General features: G+C 40.0%; 1 protein-coding gene across 1 annotated transcript in view; it reads left to right on the forward strand.

The window, feature by feature from the left end:
• Positions 1 to 24,055, forward strand: part of LOC128643196 (sodium-dependent phosphate transport protein 2C-like) — a gene marked incomplete at its 5' end in the record, with an annotated part of 95,814 nt that overhangs the window by 47,243 nt on the left and 24,516 nt on the right. Inside the window, 3 exons of the mRNA XM_053696181.1 lie at positions 5,385 to 5,552; positions 6,244 to 6,360; positions 9,968 to 10,092. Of these exons, the coding sequence (XP_053552156.1) occupies positions 5,385 to 5,552; positions 6,244 to 6,360; positions 9,968 to 10,092 (410 nt within the window). The remainder of the gene's footprint in view (positions 1 to 5,384; positions 5,553 to 6,243; positions 6,361 to 9,967; positions 10,093 to 24,055) is intronic.

The following is a 24,055-nucleotide window of genomic DNA, read 5'->3' on the forward strand; positions in this document are numbered from 1 at the left end:
CCAAGTCCTGCGTGGCCATGCAGGCGCTATTAGAATCACTGATGCTCTCTCCTGTTTGATTTTGGCAATCAATCGAGGAAGCAGCGGGAAGGGTGGAAACACATAAGCCATCCCGAAGTTCCAAGGTGCTGTCAAAGCATCTATCAGAACCGCTCCCGGATCCCTGGATCTGGACCCGTAGTGAGGAAGTTTGGCGTTCTGGCGAGACGCCATGAGATCTATCTCTGGTTTGCCCCAACGTCGAAGTATTTGGGCAAAGACCTCCGGATGAAGTTCCCACTCCCCCGGATGAAAAGTCTGGCGACTCAAGAAATCCGCCTCCCAGTTCTCCACTCCCGGGATGTGGATTGCTGACAGGTGGCAAGAGTGAGACTCTGCCCAGCGAATTATCTTTGATACTTCCATCATTGCTAGGGAGCTTCTTGTCCCTCCTTGATGGTTGATGTAAGCTACAGTCGTGATGTTGTCCGACTGAAACCTGATGAACCCCCGAGTTTTTAACTGGGGCCAAGCCAGAAGGGCATGGAGAACTGCTCTCAATTCCAGAATGTTTATTGGCAGGAGACTTTCCTCCTGATTCCATTGTCCCTGAGCCTTCAGAGAATTCCAGACAGCGCCCCAACCTAGTAGGCTGGCGTCTGTTGTTACAATTGTCCAGTCCGGCCTGCTGAATGGCATCCCCCTGGACAGATGTGGCCGAGAAAGCCACCATAGAAGAGAGTTTCTGGTCTCTTGATCCAGATTCAGAGTAGGGGACAAGTCTGAGTAATCCCCATTCCACTGACTCAGCATGCACAATTGCAGCGGTCTGAGATGTAGACGTGCAAAGGGAACTATGTCCATTGCTGCTACCATTAAGCCGATCACCTCCATGCATTGAGCCACTGACGGGAGTTGAATGGAATGAAGGACACGGCATGCATTTAGAAGCTTTGTTAATCTGTCTTCTGTCAGATAAATCTTCATTTCTACAGAATCTATAAGAGTCCCCAAGAATGGAACTCTTGTGAGAGGAAAAAGAGAACTCTTCTTTTCGTTCACTTTCCATCCATGCGACCTTAGAAATGCCAGAACTAACTCTGTATGAGACTTGGCAGTTTGAAAGCTTGAAGCTTGTATCAGAATGTCGTCTAGGTACGGAGCTACCGAAATTCCTCGCGGTCTTAGTACCGCCAGAAGGGCACCCAGAACCTTTGTGAAGATTCTTGGAGCCGTAGCCAATCCGAATGGAAGAGCTACAAACTGGTAATGCCTGTCTAAGAAGGCAAACCTTAGATACCGGTAATGATCTTTGTGAATCGGTATGTGAAGGTAAGCATCCTTTAAATCCACTGTGGTCATGTACTGACCCTTTTGGATCATGGGTAAGATTGTCCGAATAGTTTCCATTTTGAACGATGGAACTCTTAGGAATTTGTTTAGGATCTTTAAATCCAAGATTGGCCTGAAAGTTCCCTCTTTTTTGGGAACCACAAACAGGTTTGAGTAAAACCCTAGTCCTTGTTCCGACCGCGGAACCGGATGGATCACTCCCATTAATAACAGATCTTGTACACAGCGTAGAAACGCTTCTTTCTTTATCTGGTTTGTTGACAACCTTGACAGATGAAATCTCCCTCTTGGGGGAGAGAATTTGAAGTCTAGAAGGTATCCCTGAGATATGATCTCTAGCGCCCAGGGATCCTGAACATCTCTTGCCCAAGCCTGGGCGAAGAGAGAGAGTCTGCCCCCCACTAGATCCGGTCCCGGATCGGGGGCCCTCGGTTCATGCTGTCTTTGGGGCAGCAGCAGGTTTCCTGGCCTGCTTGCCCTTGTTCCAGGACTGGTTAGGTTTCCAGCCTTGTCTGTAACGAGCAACAGCTCCTTCCTGTTTTGGTGCAGTGGAAGTTGATGCTGCTCCTGTTTTGAAATTCCGAAAGGGACGAAAATTAGACTGTCTAGCCTTAGCTTTGGCTTTGTCTTGAGGCAGGGCGTGGCCCTTACCTCCTGTAATGTCAGCGATAATTTCTTTCAAACCGGGCCCAAATAAAGTTTGCCCCTTGAAAGGTATATTAAGTAATTTGGACTTAGAAGTTACATCAGCTGACCAGGATTTTAGCCACAGCGCTCTACGTGCCTGAATGGCGAATCCTGAGTTCTTAGCCGTAAGTTTGGTTAAATGAACTACGGCCTCCGAAATGAATGAATTAGCTAGTTTAAGGACTCTAAGCCTGTCCGTAATGTCGTCCAGCGTAGTTGAACTAAGGTTCTCTTCCAGAGACTCAATCCAAAATGCTGCCGCAGCCGTAATCGGCGCGATGCATGCAAGGGGTTGCAATATAAAACCTTGTTGAACAAACATTTTCTTAAGGTAACCCTCTAATTTTTTATCCATTGGATCTGAAAAAGCACAGCTATCCTCCACCGGGATAGTGGTACGCTTAGCTAAAGTAGAAACTGCTCCCTCCACCTTAGGGACCGTTTGCCATAAGTCCCGTGTGGTGGCGTCTATTGGAAACATCTTTCTAAATATTGGAGGGGGTGAGAACGGCACACCGGGTCTATCCCACTCCTTAGTAACAATTTCAGTTAGTCTCTTAGGTATAGGAAAAACGTCAGTACTCGCCGGTACCCGCAAAGTATTTATCCAACCTACACAATTTCTCTGGTATTGCAACAGTGTTACAATCATTAAGAGCCGCTAAAACCTCCCCTAGTAATACACGGAGGTTTTCCAATTTAAATTTAAAATTTGAAATATCTGAATCCAATCTGTTTGGATCAGAACCGTCACCCACAGAATGGAGCTCTCCGTCCTCATGCTCTGCAAGCTGTGACGCAGTATCAGACATGGCCCTAGTATTATCAGCGCACTCTGTTCTCACCCCAGAGTGATCACGCTTGCCTCTTAGTTCTGGTAATTTAGCCAAAACTTCAGTCATAACAGTAGCCATATCTTGTAATGTTATCTGTAATGGCCGCCCAGATGTACTAGGCGCCATAATATCACGCACCTCCCGGGCGGGAGATGCAGGTACTGCCACGTGAGGCGAGTTAGTCGGCATAACTCTCCCCTCGCTGTTTGGTGAAATTTGTTCAAATTGTACAGATTGGCTTTTATTTAAAGTAGCATCAATACAGTTAGTACATAAATTTCTATTGGGCTCCACCTTGGCATTGGAACAAATGACACAGGTATCTTCCTCTGAGTCAGACATGTTTAACACACTAGTAATAAACTTGCAACTTGGTTACAATCTTATTTAACAAAAACGTACTGTGCCTCAAAGAAGCACTAAACGATTAAATGACAGTTGAAATAATGAACTGAAAAACAGTTATAGTCTCAATCCTTAAAAACAACACAACTTTTAGCAAAGGTTTGTTCCCATTAGTAAATTAACAATAATTAAATTTGAAAATAAAAATTACAGAGCAACGTTTTTAATCACAGTCAATATATAAGTCTCACAGCTCTGCTGAGAGAATCTACCTCCCTTCAAAGAAGTTTGAAGACCCCTGAGTTCTGTTAGAGATGAACCGGATCATGCAGGAAATACAAGAGTAACTGACTGGAAATTTTTGATGCGTAGCAAAGAGCGCCAAAAACGGCCCCTCCCCCTCACACACAGCAGTGAGAGAGAAACGAAACTGTCACAATTAAAACAAGCAACTGCCAAGTGGAAAAATAATGCCCAAATATTTATTCACTCAGTACCTCAGAAAATGCAAACGATTCTACATTCCAGCAAAAACGTTTAACATGATAAATACCTATTAAAAGGTTTAGTGTACTTTTAACAGAGTAATTCCGGTGAAATACCATCCCCAGAATACTGAAGTGTAGAGTATACATACATGTCATTATAACGGTATGGCAGGATTTTCTCATCAATTCCATTCAGAAAATAAAAACTGCTACATACCTCAATGCAGATTCATCTGCCCGCTGTCCCCTGATCTGAAGCTTTTACCTCCCTCAGATGGCCGAGAAACAGCAATATGATCTTAACTACTCCGGTTAAAATCATAGTAAAAACTCTGGTAGATTCTTCTTCAAACTCTGCCAGAGAGGCAACAACACGCTCCGGTGCTATTGTAAAATAACAAACTTTTGATTGAAGTTATAAAAACTAAGTATAATCACCATAGTCCTCTCACACATCCTATCTAGTCGTTGGGTGCAAGAGAATGACTGGGAGTGACGTAGAGGGGAGGAGCTATATGCAGCTCTGCTGGGTGAATCCTCTTGCATTTCCTGTTGGGGAGGAGTTATATCCCAGAAGTAATGATGACCCGTGGACTGATCACACATAACAGAAGAAATTAAACAATAGAAGTAATTTGGAAAGCTGTTTAAAATCTATCTGAATCAGGAAAAAAAATGTTTGCGTTTCATGTCCCTTAAACAAGGTTAACCTGTTTTGTCTGATTAATGTTATTAGCCAGTCAGAAGAATGGGCGGCATCAAATTTGATAGTGAGACTGCCAATCCAAAACCTAATTGATTAACCAAATCGTTTTTTTTTTTTCTTTAAACTTGGGAGGAAGCCCCTTTAAGAACCAGAATATAGCATAAACAAATAAGAGGAACTGTTTTGCTTGCCGACAAAGGCTGAAGAATAAGGTTTCTTCAGTCTAACCATATAAGTGAAAATTAATAGTTTAAGGAAAGTAAAGTAAAAATAACTTAGTATGGTTTATATGGTTTTATAAAATCTTTTGATAGTTTTGCGATATTGGCCCTGTGAAGGGTAACTACCCAAATACATTCATCTTCTCCTAGAAGTTTTCCTCATTAACAACTAAGACATTGAAGCCCTTGGAGCCAAGGCCCAATAAGACTAGAGTATGACACCAAATTTCAAATAGAAGCATTGATGATGCTGGGTGGGAACGTTTGTTGAATGCTTTCCTCTCTATATAGAGATGTTAAATGTATTGTACTCACGGGTTATTAGTCAAACTATCTGTTAAACCTCAACCATGTCATTAATGTATGGAAAACCAATACAAAATTATATAATAAAAAAAATAATTTAGTAGTCATTATAGGCATTAAAGACATGAAACCCAAAATGTTTCTTTCATTATTCAGATCGATCATACAGTTTTAAATAACTTTAAAATTTATTTATATTATACATTTTGGGAGTTAGCTGAACACATCAAGTAAGCCAATGACAAGAAGCATATGTGCAGCTACCAATCAGCAGCAAGATCCCTGTAGTGACTGTCTCCTCCTGAGCCTAACTTGTTATTCTTTTCAACAAAGGATAGCAAAAGAACAAAGCAAATTAGATAATAGAAGTCAACTGGAAAAAAAAGTTTCATATCCCTTTAATGTTCTCATACTGCAATAAGCAGAATGTGTCTAACCGACATCTCTTATTATTCCAAAACAGGTGTCCACATTTTTGCGAATGTCAATCTATCAGACATAGCCGTCGGCTTCATCCTCTTGATTGGTTCTCTCATTGTCCTCTGCACCTGTCTCATCCTTATTGTCAAATTGCTCAACTCAGTTCTCAAAGGACAAATCGCTCAAGTTATCAAAAAGATCATAAATGCAGGTAATGAAGACGTTTCCACCATATCTAAATAAAACATTTAAAGGGATAGTCAAATCAAAATTAAATTTTCCTAATTTAGATAGAACGTGCAATTTTAAACAACTTTCTAATTTACTCCTATTATCAATTTTTTTGTTCTATTGGTATCTTTATTTGAAAAAGCTATTATGTAAGCTTAGGAGAAGGCCCATTTTTGGTTCAGACCTGGGCAGCCCTTGCTGATTGGTGTCTAAATGAAGCCACCATTTAGCAAGCGCTATCCAGGTTTCTGAACCAAAAATGGGCCGGCTTCTAAGCTTAAATTTCAGCCTTTTCAAATAAAGATACCAAGAGAACGAATAAAAATTGATAATAGAAGTAAATTAGAAAGCTGCTTAAAATTGCATGCTTTATCTGAATCATGAAAGTTTAATTTTGACTAGACTATCACTTTAAAGCAAACTATTTTATTAATGAATGGAGATACAGTATTTCAGATACTGACTAATATCAAGTGTTGTACTATTAGTTTTTATAGCTAATGCGATTCCTACATATCATGTTCTACAATATTCAGTCTTCTTAAAAGAATTGCAGTAAATGTTATAAAATGACCTAGTGACATGCTGAAGCACCAATATATCTATATGAACTGTGTATACGACTTTAAATTTATACTTGTTTGCTTTGTTTGTTTTTTTCTACTATACAGATTTCCCCTTTCCGTTCAGTTGGTTAAGTGGATACTTAGCCATCATTGTTGGTGCTGTAATGACCTTTGTGGTACAAAGCAGTTCAGTTTTTACTGCCGCAATCGTTCCTCTAATGGGTAAGTGTCAGTGGGAGAAAAAAAAGATTTTGGCCTCGGCAGTCTGTCTATTTCATCAGCTGGTTTAACTTTGAGCTGAACAGTACAGTTGTGTAAGATCTGTGTCTAATATACACTTGTAGATTTCTATTTCATGGGTAGAACTATGCACAGTAATTAATCTTCTCTGGGTTAAGAAATGTGGATTTCTGCACGCTACTGTCATCACTGTATCCCAATGTGCTTTTCCTACCACTGATAATTATTTTGTACTTCTGCACAGCTGACCTGGCCACTTACAGGTGCAAAGCTTGAGTTCCAGTATCTGTAGGATGCTCTTTGATTGGATAATGATAGAGGAAATACAGGATTATACAGTGCTAGGAAGGTTTTGTACATCAAACACAGAGAACGGTGTGATAGAACACACCAAAGTAGCGCTAATCCTTAAAAGTAATGCAAAAAAAATAGTATATAAAAATGTAGATATAAAACAAATCCAAAAAGTACAAATGCACTCAAATACTTAATAGTATAAAATAAAATATATTCTAGGCTTTCAAGTCCAAAATTTGCAAAAAAATGCAGAAGAATCCGGCTGCTCCTCTAGGACAGGTGAATCCACAGACCTTGATTGTGTACACAGAATCTAAAAGACAGAGGAGAGGAGCGCAAACTCAAATGCAGAGTATAAAAAGTTTTAATTTGAATCACACAGACAAATGGCAACTCACAGGATATAAAAAATAAAACAGCGTGTTGTGTATCATATACACCAAATAACTTATCCCCTCAGGGTGTGTGTCACCAGGACCGCTCCAGGAGAAACAGAAGTGTTGCTGTAAGTTCCCCACAAACACCAGAACCAGGCTGATGCAGGATCGATTGATAAGTCAGTTACCAGGATGAAATGTATATTTCCAAATATACACACTATGAGGGTGACAAGCTAGTATTCACATAAGTGATAGAAACACAGCAAATAGTACATTGATATAAAATAAATCTGTTGGTTTTCGAAAATTTCTAACGGCCACTGTATTAGTGAATGTATCATGGTATAAGGTCAAATCTAAAAACGGTATTGATTCAGAAGATTTCTCCATGGTGAATTTCAAATTATATGTATTATTATTAATATAATACACAAAATCTGAAATGATACTCTCCGGGCCCTGCCAAATCATGATGATGTCATCAATGTAGCGATGGTATTTGATGACATTAAGAGGAAAAGGATTATTATTCCAGACTAAATTCTCCTCAAAGTGAGATATATATAAATTTGCGTACGATGGGGCAAAGGTGGTCCCCATCGCAGTACCCTGATGTTGTTTATAATAATTTCCCTCAAATAGAAAATAATTGTGGCTCAAAATAAAGAATATCCCTTCAATTATAAATTCTATTTATTTTTCTGCAAATGTATTATTACTTAAAATATCTTTAATTACTGATACCCCTTTAATGTGAGGGATACTTGTATACAGCGATGAAACATCACAAGTAATCCAAGTATAATTATATTCCCATGGGAAACCCTCAAATATTGAGATTGATCTCCAAGCTTTCCTCTAGAGATATTTACTGTCTGCAATTTTTATGTATCTCACCCTTTGTCTCATATATGAAATATGTTGAAATGAAATTTTAGTGGGTTTTTTTTTATGTATACAGGGGATGGTTCATATATCTTCATTATTTGTGTGCATAGTTTTTAAATTATGCTATTTTTCTTCTATTCTGTTTTTATTATCAAATTTTTTAGGACTCACATTGAATGCCAGCCCTTTGTCTAATATGTCCTACTAAACACTTTTAGAGGCTGAGCATCATAATAAACGTAAGGTTTGACATCATTTGTCTTTTTATAGGAAATGTTTTATGTCTTTTTTAAATTATTATCCATACTGATGTATTATCGAAATATTGTTTTTGCTGTTTATGTATTTTATGTGTCCAATATTTATTGTATTTATCCATGTATCTGCAATATTGTAATATGCTGGATCACCTTAATAATTTGTCTTTGTTGCGATTCTCGGATTATGCCATTCTCGTATGTCACGAAGATTCATTGGTTATTTTTATCCCAATGGTGGCAACGGTGGGAGAGTCAATACACACCTCCTTTAAAGTAAAGAGCATTGCAGCATCCGAATCTATCACTCTTGAGAAAGTCCCTACGTAGCTGGGACGAAACGCGTAGAGCCCCGCCCACCTTTTTTGCCTATTGATCCTGTGAGGCCGCCCAAGTTCCGGGTCTGCAGCTAGGAACTGTGTGGTTTGAGTGCCGAGGATTTATTTTATATCAATGTACTATTTACTGTGTTTCTATCACTTATGTGAACACTAGCTTGTCACCCTCATAGTGTGTATATTTGGAAATATACATTTCATCCTGGTAACTGACTTATCAATCGATCCTGCATCAGCCTGGTTCTGGTGTTTGTGGGGAACTTACAGCAACACTTCTGTTTCTCCTGAAGCGGTCCTGGTGACACACACGCTGAGGGGATAAGTTATTTGGTGTATATGATACACAACACGCTGTTTTATTTTTTATATCCTGTGAGTTGCCATTTGTCTGTATGATTCAAATTAAAACTTTTTATACTCTGCATTTGAGTCTGCGCTCCTCTCCTCTGTCTTTTAGATTCTGTTTAAGGTATTGTACATGTTTATTTGCCCCTTAACTTGTTGAATATTCAGTGTGCTATTTTTGAATCCTGATAAGAAGACAGATAATTGATAGAAAGATAAATATCTAGATGCAGAATGAGAGACAGGCAGAGTTACAAGATTTGTATTAACTGTGATATAAGTGAATCTAGGTCCATCTTATCATATAAGTTAATATAAATGTATTATTCTATTCCAAAAGGTTATGAGCTTGTCATACTTCAGAAGCATACAGTATGTATAATATAGCAGAAGAAAACATAACATCTCATTTTAAAAAGATTTGAGAGGAAATACCTGTAATCCCACAGGGGGAGGTTAAGGGACATGCCCCTGTGACACCTGAGGTTAGTTATGGTTTAAATCCCATAGAGTGATACTGTGCGCTTAACAAAAGTATTACTAAACCCCTGTATCCTTCAGATTGCCAGTTGCTTTTTTTTTGCTAATTGATTAATACTTACTGAAAATATCCTAGGGGTGATGGGTCTCACGTTGGTCTGAGCTCCCATAAAATAATCCATAAGCGAGAAGCTGGAGCACCTCTATCTTTAACCTTCTCCTGAGAAGCCAAAAACAAACTGAGGAGAGATGGGATGTGGGAGGGATTAAAGTTCTTTTGAGGGTTCTTAGCCTCCTACTAGTGGCAGCAGGTATATTCCAAATGTTATGGATTCCTATGGACTATCATCATCATACAAAAGAAAATAAAAACAAAATAATATGCTTTATAGAGAGCCTTATCTGGCACATAAGTACTGTAGCTATAAGACCCCATATGTAATCTTAGATGATTAGGGCAATTACTGAATAAATAATTAATTATGATTCAGGAGTTAATGAGAGTTTGATCTTACCTTCACCATTTTTGTAATCACTTTTGTTGTTTTGCATTACATTTACTGCAGTGCCTGCTACAGGTTTTTAAAGCACATGTCTCCCGCAGGTGTTGGCGTGATCAGCATGAACAGAGCATATCCTCTATTCCTGGGATCCAACATTGGAACAACTACAACAGCAGTACTCGCTGCGCTGGCTAGTCCTGCAGAATCCCTCAGCAATTCTGTGCAGGTACACAGACTTTCCTACAACATGACAGAGGGGAAATTACTGTTTTTTGAACGTTAGACAATAGATAAGAGAAAATAATTTGCCAATGAGAAAAAGGCAAATGGTTGTATTCACTGTATAACCATATAACCCAAAATATAATGACGCTGCAAATAAAAAAGTATTTTGATATACTACTGAAAAGATACTGATACAAAACTTTACAAAAGAAATGCAGTGACATGCTGCATATAAAAAGGTTACTTGCTTCCCTTAAAGGATCAGTAAATACAGTAGATTTATATAATCAACAAACGAATTATAAAAAGACCATGCATTAGAACTTAGGGGTCGATTTATCATGCTACGATGGACAGGGGCGTACATATGCGCCCTTGTCTGCAGCAGCTTGCCTCTGGTGGAATTCAGCATTGCACAAGAACGCTATTTTGCGCTCTTGTGCAACGCCGCCCCCTGCCCTTGCATAGCCAATCATGCCTGGGCAGGAGCTGTCAATCTCCCCGATCGGACGAGAACGGGGAGATTTGGGAAGGAGACCTGATGACTGCTACAGACTGCAGGTTCTCTTGTGAGAACCTGCTGTCGTAGGGGGGCAAAGGCTTGCAAAGCCTTTGATAAATCAACCCCTTAGTCTGAACTTCAAAGGAGTAGCAGTTATGTCTATTTCCACTCCTCCTGTATCATGTGACAGCCATCAGCCAATCACAAATGCATATACCTATATTGTGAATTCTTGCACATGCCGAATAGGAGCTTGTGTCACAAAAAATGTAAATACAAAAAGACAGTGCACATTTTGTTAATGGAAGTAAATTGGAAAGTTGTTTAAAATTGAGTGCTCCATCTGATTCATGAAAGTTTAATTTTGACTTGACTGTCCCTTTAAAGGGATATAAAATCAAAAATCTTTTTTTTCATGATTCAGACAGAGCATAAACTTTTAAACAACTTTACAGTTCACTTCTATTATTAAATTTGCTTCACTCTCTTGTTATCCTTTTTTTTGATGGAGCAGTAATGCACTACTGGGAGCCAGCTGAACACATTGCGTTAGCAGACACATTTATAGCTCCCAGTAGTGCAATGCTGCTCATGAGACTACCTAGGTATGTTTTTTGACAAAGGATGCCAAGAGCATGAAGAAAAAACATAATTTATGCTTACCTGATAAATTCCTTTCTCCTGTAGTGTAGTCAGTCCACGGGTCATCCATTACTTATGGAATATATCTCTTCCTAACAGGAAACTGCAAGAGAATTACCCAGCAGAGCTGCTATATAGCTCCTCCCCTCACATATCATACTCAGTCATTCGACCAAAGCAGACGAGAAAGGAGGAACCATAGGGTACAGTGGTGACTGGAGTTTAATTAAATTTTAGACCTGCCGTAAAAACAGGGCGGGCCGTGGACTGACTACACTACAGGAGAAAGGAATTTATCAGGTAAGCATAAATTATGTTTTCTCCTGTTAAGTGTAGTCAGTCCACGGGTCATCCATTACTTATGGAATACCAATACCAAAGCTAAAAGTACACGGATGAAGGGAGGGACAAGGCAGGAACATTAAACAGAAGGAACCACTGCCTGAAGTACCTTTCTCCCAAAAATAGCCTCCGACGAAGCAAAAGTGTCAAATTTGTAAAATTTTGAAAAAGTGTGAAGCGAAGACCAAGGGGGGTAGTTATCAAGCCGTCTACTTTTCTGACTTCGCCGGCCCTATACGCCCGCCTAAGCTCGCCTACCTTCGCCGCCGCGGACCTGAAAAAATATGCCTAAGTTATCAAATAAAGCTGTCAAAAAGCCGCGGGGCGATGAGCAGCGGACTGTGACAGTTATCACTCATCCGATCTCGCTGCCCTTCGGCTTTTTCCCAGCTTTATTGCTAGCCTGTCACTAAGCACTCACACTAAACTGCACTGTTCTACCCCCTATACCGGCGCCCCCGGAGCCCCCCGCAACTAAATAAAGTTACTAACCCCTAAACCGCCACTCCTAGACCCCGCCGCAACTCTTATAAATGTATTAACCCCTAAACCGCCGCTCCTAGACCCTGCCGCAACTCTTATAAATGTATTAACCCCTAAACCGCCGCTCCCGGACACCGCTGCCACCTACAGTATACCTAGTAACCCCTATCCTGCCCCCCCTACACCGTCGCCCTCTATTATAAAATTATTAACCCCTATCCTGCTGATCCCGCACCTCTCTGCAACTAAATAAATAGTTTAACCCCTAAACCGCCGCTCCATGAACCCGCCGCAACCTATATTAAATGTATTAACCCCTATCCTGCCCCCCCTACACCGTCGCCACCTATAATAAATTTATTAACCCCTAATCTGCCCCCCCTACACCGTCGCCACCTATAATAAATTTATTAACCCCTAATCTGCCCCCCACTACGCCGCCGCCACTGTAATAAAATTATTAACCCCTAAACCTAAGTCTAACCCTAACCCTAACGCCCCCCTAACTTAAATATTAATTAAATAAATCTAAATAAATTAACTCTTATTAACTAAATGAATCCTATTTAAAACTAAATACTTACCTTTAAAATAAACCCTAATATAGCTACAATATAAATAATAATTATATTATAGCTATCTTAGGATTTATATTTATTTTACAGGTAACTTTCAATTTATTTTAACCATGTACAATGACTATTAAATAGTTATTAACTATTTAATAGCTTACCTAGCTAAAATAAAGAGAAATGTACCTGTGAAATAAATCCTAACCTAAGTTACAATTACACCTACACCGCCACCTACATAATACCTATTAACCCCTATCCTGTCCCACCTATAATAAATTTATTAACCCCTATCCTGCCGATCCTGTACCCCGCCGCAACGAAATAAATTGTTTAACCCCTAAACCGCCGCTCCCGGACCCCCCCTGCAACCTATATTAAACTTATTAACCCCTAATCTGCCCCCCCTACACCGTCGCCAACTATAATAAATGTATTAACCCCTATCCTGCCCCCCTATACCGCCGCCATCTATATCAAACTAATTAACCCCTAAACCTAAGTCTAACCCTAACCCTAACACACCCCTAACTTAAATATTATTTTAATAAATCTAAATAAAATTACTATTATTAACTAAATGAATCCTATTTAAAACTAAATACTTACCTATAAAATAAACCCTAATATAGCTACAATATTACTAATAATTATATTGTAGCTATTTTAGGATTTATTTTTATTTTACAGGCAAATTTCAATTTATTTTAACTAGGCACAATAGCTATTAAATAGTTATTAACTATTTAATAGCTACCTAGTTAAAATAAAGACAAATGTACCTGTGAAATAAATCCTAACCTAAGTTACAATTACACCTAACACTACACTATACTTTAATAAATTATTCATATTTAAAAATAAATACTTACCTGTAAAATAAACCCTAAGATAGCTACAATATAATTAATAATTATATTATAGCTATCTTAGGATTTATATTTATTTTACAGGTAACTTTGTATTTATTTTAGCTAGTTAGAATAGTTATTAAATAGTTATTAACTATTTAATAACTACCTAGCTAAAAGAAATACAAAATTACCTGTAAAATAAATCCTAACCTAAGTTACAATTAAACCTAACACTACACTATCATTAAATTAATTAAATAAACTACCTACAAATAACTACAATTAAATACAATTACATAAACTAACTAAAGTACAAAACATAAAAAAAGCTAAGTTACAAAAAATAAAAAAATAAGTTACAAACATGTTAAAAATATTACAACAATTTTAAGCTACTTACACCTAATCTAAGCCCCCTAATAAAATAACAAACCCCCCCAAAATAAAAAAATGCCCTACCCTATTCTAAATTAAATAAATTTCAAAGCTCTTTTACCTTACCAGCCCTTAAAAGGGCCATTTGTGGGGGCATGCCCCAAAGAAAACAGCTCTTTTGCCTGTAAAAGAAAAATACAACCCCCCCGAACATTAAAACCCACCACCCACATACCCCTAATCTAACCCAAACCCCCCTTACAAAAACCTAACACTAATCCCCTGAAGATCATCCTACCTTGAGTCGTCTTCACTCAACCGAGCCACCGATGGAACTGAAGAGGACATCCGGAGCGGAAGAAGTTAATCCTCCAAGCGGCGCTGAAGAAATCTTCCATCCGATGAAGTCATCATCCAGGCGGCGCTGAAGAAAAGTCGTTCGATCCGGCCGATGTCATCTTCAAAGAGGCGCTGAAGAGGTCTTCTATCCGGGCGAAGTCATCTTCCAAGCCGGGTCTTGAATCTTCCTTCCGCCGACGCAGAACCACCTTCTTCACCGACGGACTACGACGAATGACGGCTCCTTTAAGGGACGTCATCCAAGATGGCGTCCCCTCAATTCCGATTGGCTGATAGGATTCTATCAGCCAATCAGAATTAAGGTAGGAAAATCTGATTGGCTGATTCCATCAGCCAATCAGATTCAAGTTCAATCCGATTGGCTGATCCAATCAGCCAATCAGATTGAGCTCGCATTCTATTGGCTGATCGGAACAGCCAATAGAATGCGAGCTCAATCTGATTGGCTGATTCCATCAGCCAATCAGATTTTTCCTACCTTAATTCCGATTGGCTGATAGAATCCTATCAGCCAATCGGAATTGAGGGGACGCCATCTTGGATGACGTCCCTTAAAGGAGCCGTCATTCGTCGTAGTCCGTCGGTGAAGAAGGTGGTTCCGCGTCGGCGGAAGGAAGATTCAAGACCCGGCTTGGAAGATGACTTCGCCCGGATAGAAGACCTCTTCAGCGCCTCTTTGAAGATGACATCGGCCGGATCGAAGACTTCTTCAGCGCCGCCTGGATGATGACTTCATCGGATGGAAGATTTCTTCAGCGCCGCTTGGAGGATTAACTTCTTCCGCTCCGGATGTCCTCTTCAGTTCCATCGGTGGCTCGGTTGAGTGAAGACGACTCAAGGTAGGATGATCTTCAGGGGATTAGTGTTAGGTTTTTGTAAGGGGGGTTTGGTTTAGATTAGGGGTATGTGGGTGGTGGGTTTTAATGTTGGGGGGGGTTGTATTTTTCTTTTACAGGCAAAAGAGCTGAACTTTTTGGGGCATGCCCCCACAAATGGCCCTTTTAAGGGCTCGTAAGGTAAAAGAGCTTTGAAATTTATTTAATTTAGAATAGGGTAGGGATTTTTTTTATTTTGGGGGGGTTTGTTATTTTATTAGGGGGCTTAGATTAGGTGTAAGTAGCTTAAAATTGTTGTAATATTTTTAACATGTTTGTAACTTATTTTTTTATTTTTTGTAACTTAGCTTTTTTTATTTTATTTACTTTAGTTAGTTTATGTAATTGTATTTAATTGTAGTTATTTGTAGGTAGTTTATTTAGTTAATTTAATGATAGTGTAGTATTAGGTTTAATTGTAACTTAGGTTAGGATTTATTTTACAGGTAATTTTGTATTTCTTTTAGCTAGGTAGTTATTAAATAGTTAATAACTATTTAATAACTATTCTAACTAGCTAAAATAAATACAAAGTTACCTGTAAAATAAATATAAATCCTAAGATAGCTATAATATAATTATTAATTATATTGTAGCTATCTTAGGGTTTATTTTACAGGTAAGTATTTATTTTTAAATAGGAATAATTTATTAAAGTATAGTGTAGTGTTAGGTGTAATTGTAACTTAGGTTAGGATTTATTTCACAGGTACATTTCTCTTTATTTTAGCTAGGTAAGCTATTAAATAGTTAATAACTATTTAATAGTTATTGTACATGGTTAAAATAAATTGAAAGTTACCTGTAAAATAAATATAAATCCTAAAATAGCTAGAATATAATTATTATTTATATTGTAGCTATATTAGGGTTTATTTTAAAGGTAAGTATTTAGTTTTAAATAGGATTCATTTAGTTAATAAGAGTTAATTTATTTAGATTTATTTAATTAATATTTAAGTTAGGGGGGCGTTAGGGTTAGGGTTAGACTTAGGTTTAGGGGTTAATAATTTTATTACAGTGGCGGCGGCGTAGTGGGGGGCAGGATAGGAGTTAATAAATTTATTATAGGTGGCGACGGTGTAGGGGGGGGCAGATTAGGGGTTAATAAATGTATTATAGGTGGCGACGGTGTAGGGGGGGCAGGATAGGGGTTAATACATTTAATATAGGTTGCGGCGGGTTCAGGGAGCGGCGGTTTAGGGGTTAATACATTTATTATAGTTGCGGTGGGCTCCGGGAGCGGCGGTTTAGGGGTTAATATGTATAGAGTAGCTTGCGGTGGGCTCCGGGAGCGGCGGTTTAGGGGGTAATAACTTTATTTAGTTGCGGCGGTGTAGGGGGGGTCAGATTAGCGGTGTTTAGACTCGGGGTACATGTTAGGGTGTTAGGTGTATACAGCTCCCATAGGAATCAATGGGATGTCTGGCAGCAGCGAACTTGTACTTTCGCTATGGTCAGACTCCCATTGATTCCTATGGGATCTGCCGCCTCCAGGGGTGGCGGATTGAAAACCAGGTACGCTGGGCCGTAAAAGTGCCGAGCGTACCTGCTAGTTTTTTGATAACTAGCAAAAGTAGTGAGAATGTGCCGCACTTGTGTGCGGAACATCTGGAGTGACGTAAGAATTGATCTGTGTCGGACGGAGTCCGGCGGATCGATGCTTACGTCACAAAATTCTACTTCTGCCGGTCTCGAGCCTTTGATAACTAAGGCGTATCAGCCTCGCCACAAATACGCTGCGGAATTCCAGCGTATTTGAGGTTGACGGCTTGATAACTACCCCCCCAAGTCGCAGCCTTGCAAATCTGTTCAACAGAGGCCTCATTTTTAAAGGCCCAGGTGGAAGCCACAGCTCTAGTAGAATGAGCTGTAATCCTTTCAGGAGGCTGCTGTCCAGCAGTCTCATAGGCTAAGCGTATTACGCTACAAAGCCAAAAAGAGAGAGAGGTAGCCGAAGCCTTTTGACCTCTCCTCTGTCCAGAGTAAACGACAAACAGGGAAGAAGTTTGACGAAAATACTTAGTTGCCTGCAAATAGAATTTCAGGGCACGGACTACGTCCAGATTATGCAAAAGTCGTTCCTTCTTTGAAGAAGGGTTAGGACACAGAGATGGAACAACAATCTCTTGATTGATATTCCTGTTAGTAACTACCTTAGGTAAGAACCCAGGTTTAGTACGCAGGACTACCTTGTCTGAATGAAAAATCAGATAAGGAGAATCACAATGTAAGGCAGATAACTCAGAGACTCTTCGAGCCGAGGAAATAGCCATCAAAAACAGAACTTTCCAAGATAACAGCTTGATATCAATGGAATGAAGGGGTTCAAATGGAACGCCTTGAAGAACATTAAGAACTAAGTTTAAGCTCCACGGCGGAGCAACAGACTTAAACACAGGCTTAATCCTAGTTAAAGCCTGACAGAAAGCCTGAACGTCTGGAACTTCAGCCAGACGTTTGTGTAGAAGAATAGACAGAGCAGAAATCTGTCCCTTTAACGAAGTAGTAGATAAGCCCTTTTCTAAACCCTCTTGTAGAAAGGACAATATCCTAGGAATCCTAACCTTACTCAATGAGTAACTCTTGGATTCGCACCAATGTAAATATTTACGCCATATCTTATGGTAAATTTTTCTGGTAACAGGCTTCCTAGCCTGTATTAAGGTATCAATAACCGACTCCGAGAAGCCACGCTTTGATAGAATCAAGCGTTCAATCTCCATGCAGTCAGCCTCAGAGAAATTAGATTTGGATGTTTGAAAGGACCCTGAATTAGAAGGTCCTGTCTCAGAGGCAGAGACCACGGTGGACAGGACGACATGTCCACTAGGTCTGCATACCAGGTCCTGCGTGGCCACGCAGGCGCTATCAGAATCGCCGAAGCTCTCTCCTGTTTGATCTTGGCAATCAAACGAGGAAGCATCGGGAATGGTGGAAACACATAAGCCATGTTGAAGACCCAAGGGGCTGTCAGAGCATCTATCAGCACCGCTCCCGGGTCCCTGGACCTGGATCCGTAACAAGGAAGCTTGGCGTTCTGACGAGACGCCATGAGATCCAGATCTGGTTTGCCCCAACGACGAATCAGTTGAGCAAAGACCTCCGGATGAAGCTCCCACTCCCCCGGATGAAAAGTCTGGCGACTTAGAAAATCCGCCTCCCAGTTCTCCACGCCTGGGATGAAGATCGCTGACAGGTGGCAAGAGTGAGACTCTGCCCAGCGAATTATCTTTGAGACTTCCAACATCGCTAGGGAACTTCTGGTTCCCCCTTGATGGTTGATGTAAGCCACAGTCGTGATGTTGTCCGACTGAAATCTGATGAACCTCAGAGTTGCTAACTGAGGCCAAGCTAGGAGAGCATTGAATATTGCTCTTAACTCCAGAATATTTATTGGGAGGAGTTTCTCCTCCTGAGTCCATAATCCCTGAGCTTTCAGGGAATTCCAGACTGCTCCCCAGCCTAGAAGGCTGGCGTCTGTTGTTACAATCGTCCAATCTGGCCTGCGAAAGGTCATCCCCTTGGACAGATGTGGCCGAGAAAGCCACCATAGAAGAGAATCTCTGGTCTCTTGATCCAGATTTAGTAGGGGGGACAAATCTGAGTAATCCCCGTTCCACTGACTTAGCATGCACAATTGCAGCGGTCTGAGATGCAGGCGCGCAAATGGTACTATGTCCATTGCCGCTACCATTAAGCCGATTACTTCCATGCACTGAGCTACTGACGGGTGTGGAATGGAGTGAAGGACACGGCAAGCATTTAGAAGTTTTAATAACCTGGCCTCTGTCAGGTAAATTTTCATCTCTACAGAATCTATAAGAGTCCCTAGAAAGGGAACTCTTGTAAGTGGTAATAGAGAACTCTTTTCCACGTTCACCTTCCATCCATGCGACCTCAGAAATGCCAGAACTATCTCTGTATGAGACTTGGCAGTTTGAAAACTTGACGCTTGTATCAGAATGTCGTCTAGGTACGGAGTCACCGCTATGCCTCGCGGTCTTAGTACCGCCAGAAGTGATCCTAGAATTTTTGTAAAGATTCTTGGAGCCGTAGCTAATCCGAAGGGAAGAGCTACAAACTGGTAATGCCTGTCTAGGAAGGCAAATCTCAGATACCGGTAATGGTCCTTGTGAATCGGTATGTGAAGGTAGGCATCCTTTAGATCCACTGTGGTCATGTACTGACCCTCTTGGATCATGGGAAGGATGGTTCGAATAGTTTCCATTTTGAATGATGGAACTCTTAGAAATTTGTTTAGGATTTTTAAGTCCAAGATTAGCCTGAAGGTTCCCTCTTTCTTGGGAACCACAAATAGGTTTGAATAGAATCCCTGCCCGTGTTCCGTCCGCGGAACTGGGTGGATTACCCCCATTAGTAAGAGGTCTTGTACACAGCGTAGAAACGCCTCTTTCTTTATTTGGTTTGCTGATAACCTTGAAAGATGAAATCTCCCCCGTGGAGGAGAAGTTTTGAAGTCCAGGAGATATCCCTGAGATATGATCTCCAACGCCCAGGGATCCTGGACATCTCTTGCCCAAGCCTGGGCGAAGAGAGAAAGTCTGCCCCCCACTAGATCCGTTTCCGGATAGGGGGCCCTCTCTTCATGCTGTTTTGGGGGCAGCAGCAGGTTTCTTGGCCTGCTTGCCCCTGTTCCAGGACTGGTTAACTTTCCAGCCCTGTCTGTAACGAGCAACAGCTCCTTCCTGTTTTGGAGCGGAGGAAGTTGATGCTGCTCCTGCCTTGAAGTTACGAAAGGCACGAAAATTAGACTGTTTGGCCTTTGATTTGGCCCTGTCCTGAGGTAGAGCATGGCCCTTACCTCCCGTAATGTCAGCAATAATTTCTTTCAAACCGGGCCCGAATAAGGTCTGCCCTTTGAAAGGAATATTAAGCAATTTAGATTTAGAAGTCACGTCAGCTGACCAGGATTTAAGCCATAGCGCTCTGCGCGCTTGGATGGCGAATCCGGAGTTCTTAGCCGTAAGTTTGGTTAAATGCACAACGGCATCAGAAACAAATGCGTTAGCTAGCTTAAGTGTCTTAAGCTTGTTGATTATTTCATCCAATGGAGCTGAGCGAATGGCCTCTTCCAGAGACTCAAACCAGAATGCTGCCGCAGCAGTGACAGGCGCAATGCATGCGAGGGGCTGTAAAATAAAACCTTGTTGAACAAACATTTTCTTAAGGTAACCCTCTAATTTTTTATCCATTGGATCTGAAAAGGCACAACTATCCTCCACCGGGATAGTGGTACGCTTAGCTAAAGTAGAAACTGTTCCCTCCACCTTAGGGACCGTCTGCCATAAGTCTCGTGTGGTGGCGTCAATAGGAAACATTTTCCTAAATATGGGAGGAGGGGTAAAAGGCACACCCGGTCTATCCCACTCCTTGCTAATAATCTCTGTAAGCCTTTTTGGTATAGGAAATACGTCAGTACACACCGGTACCGCATAGTATCTATCCAACCTACATAATTTCTCTGGAATTGCAACCGTGTTACAATCATTCAGAGCCGCTAATACCTCCCCTAGCAATGTGCGGAGGTTCTCTAGCTTAAATTTAAAATTGGAAATCTCTGAATCCAGTCTCCCTGGATCAGATCCGTCACCCACAGAATGAAGCTCTCCGTCCTCACGTTCTGCAAACTGTGACGCAGTATCTGACATGGCTCTCATCTCATCCGCGCGCTCTATCCTTAACCCAGAGCTATCGCGCTTGCCTCTTAATTCTGGCAACTTAGATAATACTTCTGTCATAACAGTAGCCATGTCTTGCAAAGTGATTTGTAAGGGCCTCAATGATGTACTTGGCGCCACAAAATCACGCACCTCCTGAGCAGGAGGCGAAGGTACTGACACGTGAGGAGAGTTAGTCGGCATAACTTCCCCCTCGTCGTCTGGTGATAATTTCTTTACATGTAAAGATTGACTTTTATTTAAAGTAGCATCAATGCAATTAGTACACAAATTTCTATTGGGCTCCACATTGGCCTTTAAACATAGTGAACAAAGAGATTCATCTGAGTCAGACATGTTTAAACAAACTAGCAATGAGACTAGCAAACTTGGAAATACTTTTCAAAATTAATTTACAAGCAATATAAAAAACGTTACTGTGCCTTTAAGAAGCACAGAAAAACTGACACAGTTGAAATAACAATGACCAAAATAGTTATAGCAACCAAATTTTCACAGTAAATGTATTAAGTTAGCAAAGGATTGCACCCACCAGCAAATGGATGATTAACCCCTTAGTACCCAAAAACGGATAACAATTATATAATTAACGTTTTTCTCACAGTCAAATACACTGTCACAGGACTGCTGTGCCTGATTACCTCCCTCAAAATGGATTTTGAAGACCCCTGAGCTCTCTAGAGACGATCTGGATCATGGAGGATGAAGTAGACAGATTGTGACTGAATTTTTAACCACCACAAAAAAAGGGCGGGCCTCATGGACTCTTGCTAATATGAAAGAAATGAATTTATCAGGTAAGTTCTTACATAAATTATGTTTTCTTTCATGTAATTAGCAAGAGTCCATGAGCTAGTGACGTATGGGATAATGACTACCCAAGATGTGGATCTTTCCACGCAAGAGTCACTAGAGAGGGAGGGATAAAATAAAGACAGCCAATTCCTGCTGAAAATAATCCACACCCAAAATAAAGTTTAATGAAAAACATAAACAGAAGATTCAAACTGAAACCGCTGCCTGAAGTACTTTTCTACCAAAAACTGCTTCAGAAGAAGAAAATACATCAAAATGGTAGAATTTAGTAAAAGTATGCAAAGAGGACCAAGTTGCTGCTTTGCAAATCTGATCAACCGAAGCTTCATTCTTAAACGCCCAGGAAGTAGAAACTGACCTAGTAGAATGAGCTGTAATCCTTTGAGGCGGAGTTTTACCCGACTCGACATAGGCATGATGAATTAAAGATTTCAACCAAGATGCCAAAGAAACGGCAGAAGCTTTCTGGCCTTTTCTAGAACCGGAAAAGATAACAAATAGACTAGAAGTCTTTCGGAAAGACTTAGTAGCTTCAACATAATATTTCAAAGCTCTAACAACATCCAAAGAATGCAACGATTTCTCCTTAGAATTCTTAGGATTAGGACATAATGAGGGAACCACAATTTCTCTACTAATGTTTTTTTTTTAAACTTTATTTATATCCAGCAAAATACAACAAAAAAATATATGAGAACAACCAAATTTCTCAATTTTCGCCTCGCAGGGCTCCTAATCATCATTCACATAACAATAAATACATGATGAGGCTCATTGCTTGTTGCCTTGTTAACATTTCATGGTTATATTCAAACTGAAATATATACAATGCTGGGTTTTACACATAAATCTTAAAAATCTTTTACACTCGTCTGAGACCGTATCACACACCCTGGGTAGAAAAAAAAAAAAAAGAAAAAAAAGAGAAAAAGAAAAAAAAAGAAAAGGAAAATGAGAGGACTGACTAAGCAATATATGTCAAGATATCCAGCAGTGTATAATACGAGGAAAAAAAGAAAAGAACACAACCGAATTTGTCATTTTACACCTCACAGAACTCCTTAACATACTTTACAAAAAAAAAAAAAAAAAAAAAGAATATATAGTGATGCTCATCACTTATTACCTTGTTAATATTTCATAGTCGAAAAAACAAGCTAATTTATACAAAATGCTGGATTATAAACATACAACTTAGAACTCTTTTACACTCATGTTTACCTTGTTACAACCCACAAAAAAAAAAAAAAAAAAGGGGGATAATCCTTCTCTCCCTCTCCCCCCTGGGCACCGGGACTACGTCATCCTATCCCTAACTTCACCCCACTGGTAAGGTATCCTCTCTTCACATATCAGCGTCTGGAAAGCTAGTGAGTTTCTTAACGGGGCTATATGTTGTTTTTGTATCTCAATTGGCCATTCTGCGGTTATTTTGAGCCATTTATTAAAATATTTTCTGAGGTTATGTTCCAAAGCTAGTTTCTCATCATATAATTCTGCTGTCATTTGTATTTTTATCAGCTTTGTAAACTCCACCATCTTTGGCGCTTTTTTAAGTTTCCATTTTCTTAAAATTAAATTTCGAGCTGCCATAATGGAGGTATTAATTAATTGTTTATCTCCTGCCCGTCTCTGTTCTTGACATAATAAGAAAACTACCTCTGAATTGAATTCCATCCGTGTTTGAATATATTTATTCAGCCAATAGTTAATTTTTCCCCAGAATTGCCTGATCTTGGGACATAACCAAAAACAATGTAAAAGGTCCGCCCTTTCCGCATTACATTTATAGTAGCCCAGACTAGAGCCCTCAGCTGCCCATTTATTAATTCTGTCTGGAGTGAAATAATAATTATTCAAAATTTTCCAATGGGCTTCCCTCCAACTGACTATTGATGTGGACTCTGCAACTACACCTATACTCTTCTGAATCTCCTCTTCCTGTATATTTGGAAAATATTTTTTGAGTTTATCTCTTATTCCTGTCAGATAGTTGTCACCCAATTTTATAAATACCGCTTCATACCAATAAGAAACTGCTCGACAGCCCGCATTGTATAGTTTGAAACCTGCCTCTAGTTCTCTTAACCTCCATTCAGGATTTGTCTCAGATATTAATGTTGTAATAAAGCTTCTAGCTTGTAGAAACGCAAAGAAATTTTTTGAGGGGAGCTGGTATTTACCCGCAACTTGGCTAAATAGTTGTATATTGTTTGTACCTTCTATTAATAATTGCGAACAGTATATAATTCCCTTGTTCTGCCATTCCTTGAATACTGCATTGTGCATGCCTGGTGAGAATGCTGGTGTTCCAATTATGGGTAGATATTGTGAGATTCTATGGTCTATCCCCAGTACTTTACAGTACTTTTGCCACGCCAATATTATATTTGAAATTGTCAACAACTGTTTAATATTACCGGGCAATTTCCCATATGTAT

Source organism: Bombina bombina, chromosome 12, assembly GCF_027579735.1.
Source record: "Bombina bombina isolate aBomBom1 chromosome 12, aBomBom1.pri, whole genome shotgun sequence".
Lineage (NCBI taxonomy): Eukaryota > Metazoa > Chordata > Amphibia > Anura > Bombinatoridae > Bombina > Bombina bombina.